General features: G+C 42.3%; 1 protein-coding gene across 9 annotated transcripts in view; it reads left to right on the top strand.

The window, feature by feature from the left end:
* Nucleotides 1-18,698, top strand: part of sorcs2 (sortilin-related VPS10 domain containing receptor 2) — a 502,015-nt gene that overhangs the window by 426,738 nt on the left and 56,579 nt on the right. For all 9 annotated transcript variants that reach the window (XM_070544302.1, XM_070544294.1, XM_070544299.1 and 6 more), the window contains one exon: nt 4,735-4,824. In XM_070544302.1, the coding sequence (XP_070400403.1) occupies nt 4,735-4,824 (90 nt within the window). The remainder of the gene's footprint in view (nt 1-4,734; nt 4,825-18,698) is intronic.

Here is an 18,698-nt window from a genome sequence, read left to right as displayed (position 1 = left end):
AAGCTAGGGCACATGTGGAGGACACACACATGCAAAAATATACTTGTTTTCAATTATATTTATTCGGCCCGCTTACTTTTTCTTTGGCCCACCCACAAATGAGTTTCTACGCTAATGGTGACATATGACAGACTTCTCTGAGCTCCGCAGCCATTACACTTTTCACCTCGCGCACCCCCTAGCCGCAGCTCGCGCACCCCACTTTGGGAATCCCTGCTCTACTCCATCCATCCGTTTTCTATACACACTTTTCCAGCCCAGTGAAATTATTTTGACTGGGAGTTCGTCTAAATTCAAGGATTTGTATTTATTGTCATTTCATAACATGTCACATGTAAAGATCTCCTTCTGTGGTCTTAGCTACAGCTCCAAAACGTAGACATAGAGTAAAACATATAATAGTAGTAAGCTCTATCATGCATATAACATGAGCTCCTCCGTCCTCAGTCAAATGACTCACTGACTTTTTTGCTTTATCGTTCGCTTTTAGACCGGTTTGAGCTAGATGTCCTTCATAGCCAAAAGTATTAGGACCAAACCTATCGATGCATTCTGGTATTTCAATGAAGACAAGTATATCTGACGTAATGGGGCTCTACCAGCCGACCCAGTGTCCTGAACTTATCCTGACAGAAAAATCCATCGTTGGAGATGTCAGTTCCAACAACAGAGTTGATGTTTACCTTGGCCCTCACCATCTCCAGCAATAAGTGGGTCAGAGGTGGAGAACACAGTCTATAGGTTAGCAGGCCAAAAGGACCATGTGGATAGGGTCCATTTTAAACCACCCAATAAAATGATACAGGTGGATAGAACATGACAAAATCCAGATAAGAGACTAGCTGATACAGTGGACTTCAGTCAGGGGGTGTTGTGTGTTTTCTGTCACGGATCTGATTTTAGACTTGAAAAAAGCCTAAAATGATTCAAACACATGCTGATTTATGTTAATTATGCTCCAATTTAAAGGGTTCTCTCCAATTTAACATGGAAATTATGCATTGCAAGATGTTAAACTGATGCCATTAATTAAAGATGTGTAAATTCATGCTTTAATAACTATTGTAGGCCTTTTTTGAGCCGAACAAATGAAATATATAAAATAAGGTTAATAAAATACATTTTTGCGGCCCGTGAGGAGTTTTAACTTCATGATTTTGGCCCTCAGCTTGAAACGTTTGGACTTCCCTGGCTTCGATCATGTCTTCATTATTTCTCTATACATGAAGTACGCTGGAGCGTTTGTTCTTACACACTCCGACTAGGTGCAGCAACACCAGTGGTTTTCACATCTTGTTCATTTAGCTTAACTTCCTGGTTCTTGGTATAATTCAGGTGAACTCTGGTGAGGTCACCAATGTGAATTGGTTCTGTACCTTAGTTTGGGTTAGGGTTAGGGTTAGGGTGTCCTCCTGCAGGACAGTAATTAGAAACAAACAGCTAAAGCCGTCCAGGTATGGCTAACATGGAACCTTATTAAATGTGTCTGTAGGCAACCCTGCATCCACGTCTAATTATTTTCTTGAACCTGCCAGAAGTAAGGCCAAATTCAGGTTTACATTAAATGTGACTATTTTAGTCACGATGACCTGCCAGTTCTTTATTTAGTTGTGCAGCTGACTCTTCTTTTTGGTTCTGCTTCCAATTTAGGAAGTAAACAGGTAAGTAAAAGTGTTCGTTTAATTCATAAACATACTGTCACAAAGTGCTTAAGCTTGGGTTTGCACCATCGAGCTCCCAAATGATAAACGATCACTGTACTTTTAAAATGTCCCTAAATAAACAACACGGTGTGCTCGTGTCTTCTAAAAGTACTGATAAATGGTTTTACCCCCACAGTAATGGCAGCAGTGATGGGATTCTGACTCTCTGAAGGGAGTCGTTCATTCGAGAACCGTTTACCTCAACTAGAAACAAAGTGATGAACAGTTCTCTACAAGGACTCGGAGCTCTCATCAGTCACTTTGAAAAGCTGTTCAAATGATTCGATTCGATCATGAACGCTGACATTTATCCTGTTCATTTCTGCACACCCGTCCTCGGATCTGCCATCCCAGGGTAACACTGACCCACCCGTCATGGTGAACATCAGTGCACCGTAATGTTCACCACAGCTTCTTTAGACCCTTTCACATTTCTGCTCTTATCGTTATCTTAAAGACTGAGCCCAGCCAACTCACGAAGGAACTCCATTTCATCCGTTTGTATCAACTTGTTAACCCAACCCCAACCTCTAACCGCGGCCCTTTTTGGTCACAATCCAAATCTCTTTACCATAGGTAAGGGTTGGAGCTGCAAACCTCCACCTGACAAGCTGGGGCATCACCTCCATCACAGAAGACCTAGCCCCCATCTGTCAGTCCATCTCACATGAACGAGACCCTGACATTGTTTAACCAAACCAGCCAGGTGCACGTTTCAGTCTGTAAAGCATCTTAAAAATGATGGTTAACATAATCTGGCTTTGTAAAACTCAAACAATCCTTTACCTGTGTGTATCGCTATGGTTACGCTCAAATAGCATGTTTAAAACGTCCAAGTGGCATCTAGCATCACTGTCTTTATAACCTACTTTTGAAGGAAGTGTATTTAGACACGCTTGATGAAATCTCCTCGGTCCTTGGGGTGTCTTATCTGATGCTGCTGATGCACACGGAGCTGAGACTAGAGCGTTAGTACACACACACACACACACACACACACACACACACGCACACACACACACCATCGTGTCTGCTTTCCAGCTGTTTCTCAGAAGTGGTTCTTTATGAAAATACAATCAATAACATATCCTTTTATGGCTTTTTGTTATGAAAAATTCATTTTTTATCACCTTTTTATCAACTTTAAGCATTTTAAAGTATGGCTGTACTTGATCACAGCTCATCCTGAGCTCTGGTGACAAAAATCCAAACTGTAAAAAGCAAATGAGACCCGTCTATTTTGTCACGGCTCAAAGCAGAATTCCAGAAATCCTGTGATGTTGAAGGCAGCTTGGAACGGTTAGCACAGCTCACCTTACAAGAAAAGCATGACAGGTGGTGTGTAGGAAGGTGATTGGTATCTGAACCCGTCACTTTGGATTTGACATGTTCAGCTTCGGTTTTACCTCACTGTCAGTCATCTGCGCTGTCACATTCATAAAGTCATAGCCATAACCGCGTGTGCATTCAGGTTTGGTGCCTCGTGAGTTTTCTGTCTCTTACTTGGGAGGCGCATGCCAAGGTCTCTGCAAGCTGTGGGAGGGTTTCATTTTTTATTTTTCTGTCAGAGCAACGTGAGTCACCAGCAACAACACAAATAAATAAAATGGCCAGTTGTGATTCACCTTGAATTTTCCTTTCTCTGTTTGAAAAAGGTCACATTTTTTAGATTTTTGAAATGTTTTTATTTAAGTGGGGTTGCGGGGAGCTGGAGTTTCCGTCAGTCTCAGAGTGGGAGGTTGGGGACATGCTGGACAAGTCTCTGACTTTGATGCACACCAACTCACTCCTACCTAGGGATCATTTAGAAGTGCCCACATACCTGCATGCTTTTTGTGTGAGAGGAAACCATAGTAGTCAGAGAATATCCATGCATGCAAGGAGAGAACATGCTAAATCTCCTCAGAAGTGCTGCAGCTAGGATTCAAACGTGCACATTCACCTGTTTTTATTGATTTTATTCTGAATGTGTCACATTCTGAGGAGGATGGTTTGGACCCAAAACGCAGAACCCAGGATGACAAGAGGCAGAAGGTGGTTCAAAGTAAAATACTTTTATTTTAGGACAAAGAACAAAAGTAATCCGAGGCAGCGGGCCAAAGTCCAAAACGTCCTGGAGAACAGGAACACCCAAAGCTCTTCTTAGAGCACAAAAACCTGGAGACAAAGTTCATACAGAGCACGAGCAACGCAGACAACATACAACAATGAACCGACCCCAGACACAGACAAGACAGGGCTTATATACACAGGGAGAAGTGATTAGGGAAAATGGCGGCAGGTGTGTGAAGTCAGAGCTGGAGGGAAGACAGGTGAACCTAATAATCAAAATGGGCAAACAGAAACAGAGGAGGGCCAAATAAACCTAAGAAACTCTAAGACACCAAAACTCAACCTAAAGGCTGCGGGAAGGACTAACACACACACACCAATGCACTAATATATATAAACAGGAAAGGGGAATGGACAAGCACACCCACACACAGAACTACACACACACACACACACACACACACACACACACACACACACACACACAAACACTGAGCAGGAGACTGAATCTCATACACACGTTGAGCTGGGGACAAAGAAGCTGGGGACTACAAGGACACAGAATGTAAATGAGACCTGGAGGACCTGGGGATGAATGAGATGACACAAGACCTGGGAGGAATAGACTTAAAGGACTACAAACATAAGACACTAAACTGACACGCAGAAAAAGGACACATGAGGGCGCCAAAGAGCTACAGCATAAGACACATAACAGGGATGCAGACAAGGACACATGAGGGCGCTAAGAGAGCACAAGGGGAGATCCTGGAGTGGAGCACAAGAGAAGCTGGGGAACAAAGGGACACAAGAGGGAATCTAGAGAGGGATGGAGGACACCAGGAGGCACAAAAAGGGAAGGGGCTGACGCAGATCATGACAGAATGTTCTAACAGCTCTGATATCAGCTACTTTATCCTAAATGTTTATCCTATGATGTGATCAGACAGTAATTTTGTGTATTTTTTCCACTCCGTAGGTCACCTCGGGGAATCGCACCAAGCACTATGTTTCTTATCAGCGTAATGAGTTTGTCCAGATGAGGTTCCCCAAGTATGCCCTACCAAAGGTAAAGACCAACTGAACAGAAGATTTAGTACTGATGCAAGCCCATGCCTTGTTCAAGTTCACCTGAGGTTCCTCAGGGATGAGTGTTTGCTGCTTTTACTTCTTTAACATATATCAGTAAGACGGACACGTGTGTTGGGACGTCAACGTGCACTTTATGTACTACGTATGTGTTAATCCATGTACTAATCTGTATACACTGTGTAGGCACACTAACGAGTGAGTACAGATCACAATGGTGAGTAGCGAAAGGGGCACCAGTGGCCAAACGGGTTGCTGAGTGATGAATGACATTGCGTTAATGAAGTTTATTGGATGCAGTCGTGTAAAAGATGTCACCGTGAGCTAAGATGGGAGGATCGTCATGTTGACCAAGGGTTGCTTTGCAGGTTGAGTAAAGGATGACCTGCTGCTACAGAAACCCGGTTCTTGAATTTACTTTAGAAAGTAATGAATTAATGTGATTTTGTCAATTAGCTAAACATTTATTTAACATTAAAATTAAGTATGTAGAATAGTATATATAGGAAAATGGTACTTTATTGCAAATCTATGTCAGTGCCTTCAAGTCAAACTTTAAACTCAATACAACAGGTCGTTGCTCTCATTTGCTCAAAGCCAAAAAAAAACCAAATGAACCCATTGGTGCTTCCCAAAGTCTGGGCTTGGACCCTGCTAAGGGTCATCAGCTGATCTGCAGAGATCCATCTGAATTTTGAAAGCAAACACTGAAGCATTAGTCATAAATGGATCAAATTAGTAGCATGGCTGTTATGACTGGTTGTGTTTATATTCTGCTGTTGTAACAGTTATTATTGGTGTTGCAAGTTTCTTTCATTTAGTGCTCAGGTACTTTAGAGCTTTGAAGCCATTGGTCCCATCAGCCGTTCCAGTAGACCCAGAAGTCTTCTTCACATTTCTGGCCATCAGCCATGTAAATGCCATTAACAACATAATGCTATCACCATTATTATTCATGTTAATTCATCTGGTTCTCGTTTTAAACCCTCAATCCTTCTGTGCCTATTTTTAGCCGTGTTGTCTTTTGTGGATTAAGACTTCTTGCAGTAGAAGTAGTTTAAAGGTGAATTTATTAAATTTCACCACTTCACAATTCTGAGCCAGACTTACACCCTCATGAACAATTAGTTCACATTCACTTTTCTTTTTCGTTAGATAAAGTCTTCTGAAAACAAACGTTAGCTGCTTGCAGATCACATCGTGGTGGGGTCACGTCTCACATCCACGGTTTCCAAAGATACTAAAGAGTATTTGTTTCAGAAAGAAAAGAATTACCAACATGATCCGAATCAGAAAACCGTTATTTATCCCCGAGGGGCAATTAAAAAAAAACAACAGATGAAATATGAAACAGATAACAAATGACAGACATAATAATGATGATGGCTAAACCGAGCCATTAAGAGTCTGTTTTTAGTTGTGGTGAATTTAAAGTCCACTCGGTTGATGCTAATGTGAGAAGATGCTGATGCTTTAAGACAGAAAGTCTTTTGACAAAACCTCCATATACTGAAGACGTGCCTTTTCTTATTCCAGCTACGATGGTCAGAAAGAAAGTCTGAAACAAGAAATGATCTTGTTCTGATCTTCTAAACAGCCGGCCCACTCTTCTCCTGTGGTTGAAATCTGACCTTTGTGGAATAAATCAGATCCTATTTCGGGCGTGATGGCACGGTTTTGCCCAAGTCTCCACATGTGAGATGAAATAGACGTGTGTGTAACAGATTCCTGGCCCTTAAGAAAATAGAAGTGTGGTACCATGATGTGCTAACAGAAACCAGCCAAGTCCCATAATGGTGAGGAGTAGCTGAGATTTGTCCTCAAACTCTCTCCATCCACAAAAAAGAGCAAAACCCAACCCTGTAAAACTCAAGAGTACAGGAAATCCCAACGCCACTGAAAATAATGCTTTATTATTTCTATCTCACCGGCCTTAAACTGTCTCAGAGTAGAGTACAGCACACTCTCAGGTCAGCTCGGGGGTTCATGGAGAGGTTTCAAATCCACCGATTCAAACCTGCAACCTGAAATCCGTTTTACCACAACGTAGCGCTCACTCGGTGGAGTCGAGTGTGTTCTTGTGCTCAAATACATTCAGGTACCAGCCAAATACACGATCCATCCCATAAAATATTCACAGCTCTGCATCGACCCACTCGTGTCTAGTGTCACCGAGGCAGCCTCAGACGATAAATGAGGTTGTCTTTGATAGAAGGTCGGACGGGAACCTTTGCTGACAGCCTCAGCAGCACGGGGGGGCGTTTTAACGCAACACCAGCCACAGTGATATTGAACGTTGCTGATGAAAGGCAGAACCTACGGAGATATCTCATGTTTCTTTTGGCTCTTAAAACGTGAAAAGAGCATTTCAGAGCATTCTCTGCAGCTGATGATGTTCCTCTCAGAGGGAGGTTGGGGCTGTGCAATCCCTCGATTTAGTATTTAAGTTTTCATCAACAATCAGAAAAACAATTCATTTGACATTGTACAGTTATGTGTGGAACACACAAAAAAAACATTTTTAATTATTTATTTCTGATTATAATCGGTCATTGTGAGTTTTTCACACAGGCTGAACATGAAAATAGTCTCCTACACCTATCTCCTGCGTTAGCTAGACGGTGAAACTCTAGGATCTCTAACATTCATGGACTCACGACGGAGAAGGCTGTTGTTGGTCTAGCATCCGGGCTTGTAGAAACGAACCGTTAGCGCTGGCAACTCCTCCACACAGCGGAACTCCCCCAGGCTTGTGTTATTTGTTGAGAAAACATCCACTTTGCAAGTGAGTGGATGAGTCACAGTGCTGCTATCCGGTCTGAGGTGAGATGTCCAAATGTCAGAAAAACTGACCTCAGAAGCTCATCTGCGATGTGGGAAGCTTTTTTCCACCAGAGTACGACTTACAAGGCATTCGTTCCCACTAGAGAACACTGCAAATGTATTAGTGTTCGACATCTTTAAACGTCATTTCATCACATCCACGTTTGCAGGCATGCTCTTATTTTGGGGGTTGTAGGTTCAATCCTGGCTTCTGCCAGAGAATTCTACTATTGTGTCCTTGGGCAAGACACTAAACCCACCTTGCCTGCTGGTGGTGGTTAATGCCAGCGAGCCCCAGGGCAGCTGTGGCTAAAGTGTAGCTCATCACCACTAACGTGTGTGAATGGGTGAATGACACACTGCAGTGTAAAGTAGGGCTGCAGCTATCGAATGTTTTTGTAATCGAGTACTCTAATAAATTACTCTTTTGCATTTTTAAACCATTATATCAAATAGCAAGTTATAAAATATGAAAGACCTCTTGAAATGAGAAAGCAATTGCCAGTTATTCTTCAAGTTTTATTCAAAATTAGTTTTCAAAACTTCAGCACTTCAACTTTACTTCACAGTAAACAAATGCGAGCGGCTGCGGCCCAAACAGCACCAGAACTGCTCACGGCGCATGCGCAAACATGGCTCGCCAGCTGTTTCCCTATTAACACACGTCCGTTTTAATTTCTACACTTTTTTTTGTCTCACACTAACAAGGATTGTCGAAAGCATGTTTGCCGTGGTTATGTCAAATTATACTGATCACAAAACATTTATTTACTTTCTTTGGTTTTTCTCTCATAAATACCCGTGTCCTTCTGCAGCAATCCTGAGGAACAACGGACATCAATAACAACACAGTAAAAAGTCTGACGTGTTGTAAAAACTGCTATTTTTAGCACATTTTAAGTCCGACGTGTTGCTAGCAGACGTACGGTGTGAGCTGAAACTGAGTGCTACAAATGAAAAAGTCGCACAGTGTCTGCAGAATATATAGAAATACAGGCTAAAATGCATTATCTTGTAGAGGCTCCGAGTCCGCTTGCAGAAGTGACATTTACATGTGGATGTTTCCTGGTCAGGTGCTGCAGCATCGAGGAATATGGTGTGGTGGGCTAAATCCATTTTACAGTATTTACACTGGACTACGTTTTCCGCCTTACGACGTGAAAAATGGTCCCACACCTTTGACATTTTCTGTCTTTTTCGCACTCCACCAGGGTCCACATTGTCCGCCATGGCTTAAGAGAAAGATAAGTTGCGTTCGCTACTCGCGTGTGCATTCAGTGCCGTGCGTATGTGCGTCACTTATTTTGGTCCGGGTGAAACATGACCACGGGTGATTGCAAAGCCATGAATTAATTAAACATGAATTAAACGAAGCTTCGTGGCAGAGAATTTGACTCGAGAATTTTTTGTACTTGAATTATTCGAGGTACTCGAGGAATCGTTTCAGCTCTAGTGTAAAGCACTTTGGAGTCCTCTGAGTCTGAATGGCACTGTACAAGCGAGCTTAAGACCAAGGGCCGTGCAGGAGCATACAACGTCTCTAAATATATGCGCCTCTTGCTTTTAACTATGAGTCAGCCAGAGCTTATGGTTGGTGATACTGAAGCTGCACATGGCACCGTCCCGCATATGCCCATGATTGCACCACCACCACCTGAGCCCTGCTGTCTCCACCTCTGTCAGGATGCAGCTACAAACAAGAAGACCTTACTAGCAGGAGTTCTTTGGGATGCTGAAGATGAAACACGGTCTGTCCTGCCAAGCCCCAAAACATTGATATACTTAAGTCTGGACCCGGAAACCCAGTCACCACAGCAATAAATCATCACATCTTCACTATACTAGTGACGCGCATCCTAAAACCTATTATAAACACATAAATACCGTTAATTTTGCATTCAGTGTAGTTTGGATCTAACAGAATCTAAAACATTTCAAAGATTCAAAGTCATTTATTGTCATTTTCTACCACATGTGCAGGACATACAGAGAAATGAAATTCAGTTTCAGCACACACAATTCAAAGATCAGACATATGTGGGTAAGACACATAACAGGAATTGGTGACTGCGGTCATTCGCAACATGAGTCGCGCTACCTCAATAGATAGATGAAGAGGGTGTTACTTGAGGGAAGTTCAGGGAGGGAGAAAAAAGGCATTAACAGGGTTACACCAGCAGGGTGTAGCACTCCAATGCAAAAAAACACCCGACATGTAAGCAACAAACGTCACAGTTCACAACATGAGACCCAGTAGGTAGGGGGGAGGGGCTGAGATCCTGGTTCTTCAGTGGGGGCGGCCTGTGGCGCTCAACCAGCTGGCTCTGCAGGTGGGAGGGAGGTCATGGGGAAGCACAAAGAGCAGTGAGTCCTTTAACTTAATGACCTCGGTGGAGACCACAATCTGAAGACGGGGGGGGGGGGGGGGGGGGGTTGGTGGATAGAGATTCACAGCATTTGTCTGCATTTCTTCCAGCGTGGGGGTTTTGCATACAATTCCAAGGCTGCTTATGGCGTCAGATTCGATAACAGAAACTTTGTTTGGGTCAGACAGAGATAATTTTTCCTCTCTGCCTTAAGCCTGTATTGATCATTCCAGTCCTCCAGTGAAGCCAATTCAGTGATTAAACATCTCCACACCGTCCGGTGACCCTTTCCGAGATGTTATCAATCCTGCGCGCTAACACCGGTAACGCAGCTAAGACATTGTCCAGCTTGCGATTCACCTCGAGCAACGTCCCAGACTGTGAGGTATCCACACGGACGGTGCCGTCCATGGTTGCGGGTCGCCTTCCAATCGCTCCCGTCATCCCAATTTTACGGAAAGCCAGATATCCTCCCACTCCAATCAGAAGAAATCCAACGATCATCAGGCCAAATATTCACATATCTTCGACGTCCTCAATGGACAGCTGAGAGAGACAGATGACATTCCACTTTTTCCAGGAATCGAACATGTATCCCGCTGCATGTGTCCCCTGAGGACAAGCGTGAGCCCCCTCCTCCGTCCTCATTGTAGAAAAAATCTTATCAATCGCGTTGAATGACCAATTAATTAAGTCCATATTGAAAAATAAAAAGGTGATTGCAGAGGAAATGCAGAGAAGCGCTCTGTAGGCAGACGGGACAAAAAGAGTCTTGGGAAAACACAGATAAGGAGGAAAAGGCAGAAGCGTCTGCTCCCTGTGAGCGCCGGAAGATTAATTTGAAGGAATTAAAAATATAATCATTTCAAAGGGAACGTAATATGATATTATCCTAATATTTCTATGATCTATATACAAAATAAATGTTTTTGTACAAATTCTCTGTCACAAAAAACAATTTCAGCTGTTTTATTCCTGACATGTTCAGTCCATTCCAGAATGAGCTAGACACTGACAGGAACGATGATTTCCGTTCATGTGTATGAGTTGTTTATGTTTATAGAGGCAGCTGAGACCCACATGGCAGCACAGCAACATACAAACATCAGACATGGATGTTATGTCCCTTTTAACACAGGAAGCATAACGGCTAAATAATATCTGATGCTTTTATGAGCCAGGCCACAGTTGTCAATAAGAAGTCTGTTCTTAATCAGTTTTTCTGGTTAAATAAAACCGAAAAATAATTCAATCTAAGCATTTTCTCATTTTGATGAAACACTCTCACCATACTTTTTTTGTCTAGTAATATCAAAGTTGTGAAAAGTGCTTCATGACATAGTTAAATCTCACAATTATTCCTAAGCCCTATTTGCACATCCATAGATCGACTCAGCAGCACACCCACAGTGGTGTGGTCTTTCATTTCCTTACAAACAACATGTGGACAGACACGACTATTTAAAATAACTAGGTACTCATTAAGAGCGAATGTCCTCATGGGTACCAGCTGTGGTACCATGGACTCCAAATGAGTCCAAATTACTCCTACCATCTAATCTAAATGCAATGGCCTTCTTCCTTTTCTTTGAGGCAAATGCATCTCGATTCTGCAGAAAAAACCTGCAAATGGTGTTTTTATGGAGGTGATCTCACTTCTCTCATCACTTAGCCAGTCACATCTGATGGAGCTATAAGGTGTACCAAGAAATATTCCTTGAAAGCATTTTTCTGTGTTAAATTGAAACCAGAGTTTCTGTTTCCACGGCCAAAAGCCAGTTATGGGGAACCAGTGATATCTCAGCACCAACTTTACTGGTGTGGAGAGAAACAACTACTTTAATCATGAGCTGCAGGAGAGCTCAACCAAACCAACAACTATAACTTCTAAACTGCTTAACTGGAGAAAAAAACACAAAGTATGATTCAGATTAGCAGTGGAGAAACATTTCTTTGTTTTAAATTCACAAGTTAGATAGTTTAAGGGTGTTTCTCCATGTCAAGGTGCCTTGCTTTGTAAGGCGATGTGTTGCGAGGCCAGGCGCCTTGCTTACGAGGACGCTGTCCTTCCTTCGTCAAAGAAAACGGTTAAATGGAACAGACTTGCATCACGTGACCGCAACGTCCACGGCGGTCACGTAACGTCACGTGACACTGGAGATAACGTTATATTTTATATGTATTAGTTTCAATATAAATATTTAATGAGCCTTTTACTTTTTAAATTGTGTATATGTTTACTAAATGAAATATATAAGTGAGTTACTACCCGCTAGCCACCGAAGCTGCAACTAACCAACAATAGATAACTTCTTTGGATCAAAAAAAAAACATTTTTCATTAGTTAACTTACTTTTAAACTTGAAAATTGTCCCTGAAGTAGCTGCTGGCTTCTGATCCGCTGTCCTTTTGAAAATACTGCGGTGTATTCTGGGTAATTTTTGACCAAGGCTAGGCTACAAGACACCTCCCGTGTATCCTTACTCAGCTAGCTAAACGGCTAACAAACGGAGAACACGCGCCTCGGTAGAACGCAAACATTGGAACACATCTTGGCAGCTCCTGATGATGTATCTCCTAGGCTAATGGGGCGGGGCCAAGACATCAAGGCGAGGTTCCTTGGCATTGAGAAACACCGTAGGTGTGCCAGAACACCACAGAGCTACCTTCATAAAGTCTGTTTTCACGGAAGTAAAAATGACTTCTCAACATTGTTTGCTTTGGTGATGTCACTGGCTGTTAAAGACCATCTCTAACATCAGTCCTTGTTTAGACTTGAACCCTCTCTGCTGACTGAAGCTAATTATAGAAGGAACATATGTTTGTCTGAAGAACTGAACAGAGCTAATGAATGCTGGAACATGGATAACGTTTCTACGACTTCCAATGTGCATTCAGCTAGCCCGTGTGTCCTGGAAAGATCTTTTACATTATCAACAGGATTTGTTAGCGTGTGAAAAAGAGTTCAGTGAAGATGTTGGGTCACCACAGACTGGTGGAAAACGATGCCGTTCCTGATGTGTGTTAAGCATACCAAAGCAAAAATGTTAATGATGATCTTTTCGTTGAATAAATACTTGGCTCTTCACCACATATTTTAATTGAGCTCAAATTACAATAAAATGTTGCCATGCAGGACCTAAAGTCACTAACGTCCGCTTCTTCTGACAAACTTTGTTCAGTTTGTTCCCTAAGCCTAAATTATACTTCGTGTGCGTCGGGACGGACGCACGCAATGCCATTATCCGTGCTTGCGAGCCTGCTGGAGAGCCCTTGCAAGGACGGATGGAGTCGAGCTCTCTTATCTAAACGTTCATCCGTCGAGTCGGAGAACGCAAGCTTGTGATTGGTCAGGACACCATTGCGCCCTCAAAAACGAAGAGAGCCGAGGATAACTAGCGGCAGACACGGAGCAGCTTGAAGAATACCTCGCGGAAAAACTCTAAAATATGAACGTTTTATTCCCTCGTGACTGGATGAGAGAAAAGCAAGCAAGAATTTTATTCGTGGACGGAAATGACAGGAAACGTGGGTTTAGAGGTGGCGAGCACATGAAGAGGTGGAGGAGAATGAGAGACAAATTTGTCCGTGTTAAAATGTCTCTTATATACAAAAAACACAATATAAACACACTATCTTGGACCGGATACTTGACAGGATACCACAGAACAGCGCTTCATCACCATTATCCTTTCGTCTCTTTGTCTTTCCATCACTATTAACGCCATGCTGACTTTGGGCCGAGGAAAGGCTGACCTAGCTAACACTTCTGTAAACCAGGATATTTGATGTTTTAGTCCCTGGCTTGTTCTCCTAATGGCCTGTCAGGGACTGACGGAGCCACCGCTGTGAGCTCAGCAACAGCGTAAGACAGGACTGGATCTCAGCTTAGTTAAAACTTGGCTTATTGGGCCCCAACTTGGAGTAGACCACATACACAGGCCTTTAAAGCATTAAGCTTGTTATTACTGAGTAATAATATGATAAAGGATAAAGTTAATATGATATATCAATTAATATTGTTCATAGCTTTTGTTCTCAACAAGTTTTTGACCCCAATCTCAGCCAGAAGATGAGGTTACAGTGTCTTGTTCCTGATTGGGTAGAATCGAGTGAGAGATGGCCAAACAGCAGAACAAGCTAGGTGTTGAACATTAAACACTTAGCCCTGCCCCCGGGCATATTTTGCTTCTGCCGGTGTCGGTACAAGATCTGCTCGGGTGCAAAATTGGCTCGGGGTCCGTCGACTGCCGATGACGTCTAAGTAGTTGATTGGCTGAACATGAACCTTACGGAATTATGCAATCACGTTACGTTGGTCCAGGCAAATCTTTCTGTTGGAAAGATGGACAACTTTTAAAAAGAAATCCATCATTACCTCTTTGAAAATACACTTTTAGCATAGAGCTGCATGTATATTAGGGCTGAACGATTAACTGCATGTGCAATTAAATTGCGATGTGACAAAAGGAGATTTTCTAATCGCAAAGGCTGCAATTTGGCAGTGAGTGGTTAGCGCAATGCTAATATACATGGAAAAACCCATAGGAATGCTAATGCTAATATCGCCGATTACATTCTTACAAATTATGAATTAGAAACGTGCCAAATGATTACATTTGGAGTCTAATAGAAAGTAAAACTACCATCAATCAAATAAGTACAGACAGGTATTTTAGTAAAGCCAGAAAACTTTTAACTCCAGAGTTTTGGCTAGCAGCTATGAGCGTACCTGAACTACGCATGGACAAGACGTCAAAAACTCTAAACACAAAATACTTCAATAAACGGGACACACTTCTTTCCTGCAAATACAATTTCACAGGTGTTGCTAATACCTATGAGCCTTCAAGGGATGTGCTCAAAGAGGAGTTCAACATTATGAATACAATATAGTGTTTTATTTTACAAATACCATTATAAATACAAACTTACGTCTTAAGAAACATTATTTTAATAACGAAACTGCTAAATTCTTTCCAACAGTATAGATGTGTAGTTTATTTTGGCCGAGTGGATTTGCCGTACTTTGACGTCATCGGCAGTCGAAGGACCCCGAGCCGATCTTGCACCCGAGCAGATCCTGTACCGACACCGGAACCATTTTTGATGGGTTTTTTTGTTGGGGGAAGCATGTAAACTACAGTCAGACAGGACGTGGTGTGCAGCACTTTTATTGTGACGACCATAAGTGTGTGGGTTGGTTTTTGGGGAATGTGACTGCTGTGATGTGAAGGAAGGCTGGTGTTAATGTAGGGTTAAATATTGGTGCTTTTAAGCTTAATATATTACCTTTGCTCATGACCAATAAACTGGGATATTCTATATAAATACAGAATATCCCTGTGATTGGTCTTTGAATGTTTAATCAGAAGATTCTAGAATTCTTTGCTTTTTCAGGGATCAAACAGACTTCGTATTAATTCAGACGGAGTCAGATTTATAAAAATAAGAATTTATTTTCTAAACAATTAAAAACAAGACAACTAGGGAACACTTTATGTGATGACTGGATCTAAGTGGATGGAGGTTAAGTGAATGTGATGTTATCAGAACCTTCGTATCTAGAAGAAACTGAGTTCTGGGTGTGAAAAGAACTTGGTCTGCATTAAACTATGAAGTTGGTTCTTATCAAAACGGCATCAGACGCAATTCATGATGTGTCTACCTCACCCTTTCTTTGGAGACCCTCTTCACGGATCTGGAGGTCAGGAAGGTCGGATGACCTCTGGGCACCGAGGTTCAGTAGATTAACCGCAGCACCGACGCTCCAGTCCAGAGATGTCACCAGGCACACAGGTTGGAACTAGTTTGCGTCTAGAACAGCTGTTTCTGTATAGCTGAAGGAACCGTTTTGCTGTGTCAGCTGTAGGTAGCTTTTAGCTTGTAGTAAGCTTGTCAAGAGAGGCGGTGGTTAGAGAGTTTCCCCGGGTGGCCAGTCCGGAGTTCTGCTCAAACTAACAGAATGTTGAATCACTCCCCTTTAGAGTGATCCTGTTTTAACATTCTCATATTATGATTACCTGGCCAATCGGGACGTGCCATGTTAAGAGGTGTTAACAAACAGCCCTCAGAACATCACGCCTCCTCAGATACAGGATGCTCTGATTTGTGGGTAAGAACATCTCTATGTGCAGTGACGTTACTTTTGATTTATCTCTACTGAACATTGTGTCTGCGTGTAGATAATGATTCACTTGTTAAACCAAACATTACTGATCATAACATCAAAATGTGGCATTTTAATATTAAAATTCATTTAAACTTCATTGAATTAGAAAATCCAAAAAGGCAGGAAGCCAAAAACAAAAATCAAAAAGTCCCAATGACAAAACCTAGAGTGTCCAAAAACGTAAGAAACCAAAATCTAGAGAGGGGAACGAGACAAGGGTGACACAAACAATGACCCAACCACAAACAGAGACGCAGACAGGGTTTTATACACTGGGGCATGATGAGTGGAGATAAGCTGCAGGTGCGTGGGGAGAGAAACCTATGGAGAGGAAAGTGTAGAGTTAATGCTGCACACTGGAACCACCTCTGTGCTATTCAGTGGAGATTCTGAAAATGACCAATCAGAATAACCTATGAAGCTTAGATCATATATATAAATATCCCGGATACTTACAAATCGATCTAAGTTCATACATCAACCTGTTTGATCTCATTTTAATCCAAAGATTATTGTTTAATTTAGATAATTAAATTTAATAGCAAAAGTAATTTTATATCAGAAACGAGGATCTTTGCTTTCAAATAACCAGAAATATCAACCTTTCCTGTGTTTCGTTTCAATAAAGAGGCAAGTTTAAAAAAGAAGAAATTTAATTACTAACAATTTTAAACTAAAGATTTGAAAACGACAATTATAAAATGACAATTCATGGATGGCAATTTTAATGACAATCTTTAACAGTTTTGATATTAAACTTGTTTAAAAACAAACCTGTGACTGAATGGAGCTAAAATGAGAATGGTGAGTTTTGGATGCATGAATGAAGTTCTCAGGTTTCTTTCAGAGGGAATGAAAGCGTTCTGGGTGGAATGATGTTTTGTGGATAACTGAGTTATTTTCAGAGAAACAGCATCAAACGCATCCTCGTGTTCTACCTCACCCAAACAGCTGACCCTCTTGTGGATCCTCGTGTTCTACCTCACCCAAACAGCTGACCCTCTTGTGGATCTGGAGATCAGGAGGATGATGATTCATCCAAGATGACACCCCGGCTGGTAGAGGAGACGCAAGTGTCCGATCGTCTGGTCCCGAGTGGTCCTGGGTACACGGGTCATGAAGCGTTTGGTAGATGAACGTTCTCGTCTTTAACTTAACTTCAGAAATCAATGACTCTGGTAGAGTCTTCGTTAGCTGGTGACAGCTTCGTTTATTCTTTGGCTATTCTGGTCGGCGTGACTAGAACAGCAGGTAGAGGTTAGGGACGGCCGTTCCCTTTCCTCCGTGGCGTTGGGTTCAATAACTGGACTTGAATCTGTGTTTTACCAAAAGCTCTCCGGACCACTCCCACTCTCTCCGGAAGAAAGCTTGCTCAAGCGTCAAAAACATGTGATGCAGTTATTGTTTATCTGAACTCTGTGTTAGCTGGATAAGGTGAACTTGACCTTGTTGCTAAACACATCTTTAATCATTATAATAATAATTATAATTATAACCAAAGCATAATAATCCATTTCATGTAATTAAAATACCTTTACATTGAACCAAGTGATTATATTAAACAGTAATAAAATCAATGAATTGATTAATTATTATCTAATTATTATCATCGTGACTTGAAGTGTCCATCTTGCGACGGAACAGCAGATATGATGTTGTGATCTTGGCTAGACATCGTGGCTCCTTGGGTTAATCTGTGGATTCAAAAGTACTGTTTGACCCAGCTTGACCCAGCTGGGCAAAGGTGACCTTTGCCACACATCAGAGAGCCTTCATCACGCTACAAAACTAACACGACCTAAGAGCACAAGCCTAAAGACAAGAAGAGCCAGCAAAATAACTAATGCTCTAAGGGGGGAAGGAAATCCACAAAAACCGCTGGGGAAAGAACACTAAAGAGGCTAATTAGCTGAACCTTAAAGAAAAACTGCAGAGGGGTGACTGGGGGAGACCAACGGGAGCACAGGACCTGGGAGGATGATCTGGAGGGGCTGCAGACCAGGGGACACATGAGGAACACAAGGAGACACATAAGGGGATCCTTTAGAGGGGGATGGAGCACACAAGGAGACGCATGAGGGAGACGCAGACCATGACAAAAATTGGGGCAGCAGTAGCTCAGGTGGTAGAGCGGGTTGCCTCATGATCGGAGGGTCATGGGTTTGCTTCCAGCTCCCGCCAGGGGTATCCTGCTGTTGTGTCCTTGGGCAAGACACTTCACCCAACTTGCCTGCGTTGGTGGTGGTCAGAGGGGCCGACGGCGCCAAATGGCAGCCTCGCCTCTGTCAGACCTCCCCAGGGCGGCTGTGGCTACAAGTAGCTTACCATCACTAGCAGTGTGTGAATGTGAGTGTGTGAAAGCATCTTTGGGTGTCTAGAAAAGCGCTATATAAGTTCAATGCATTATTATTATTACAAGGAGATGCGTGAGGGAGACGCAGACCATGACCAAAACAAATTCTTGGTTTTATAAATGCTTTTCGTACTTGTAGT

Source organism: Nothobranchius furzeri, chromosome 14, assembly GCF_043380555.1.
Source record: "Nothobranchius furzeri strain GRZ-AD chromosome 14, NfurGRZ-RIMD1, whole genome shotgun sequence".
NCBI classification, from domain to species: domain Eukaryota; kingdom Metazoa; phylum Chordata; class Actinopteri; order Cyprinodontiformes; family Nothobranchiidae; genus Nothobranchius; species Nothobranchius furzeri.
Note: the sequence above shows the minus strand (reverse complement) of the source record. Positions and strands in the feature narration are given on the sequence as shown.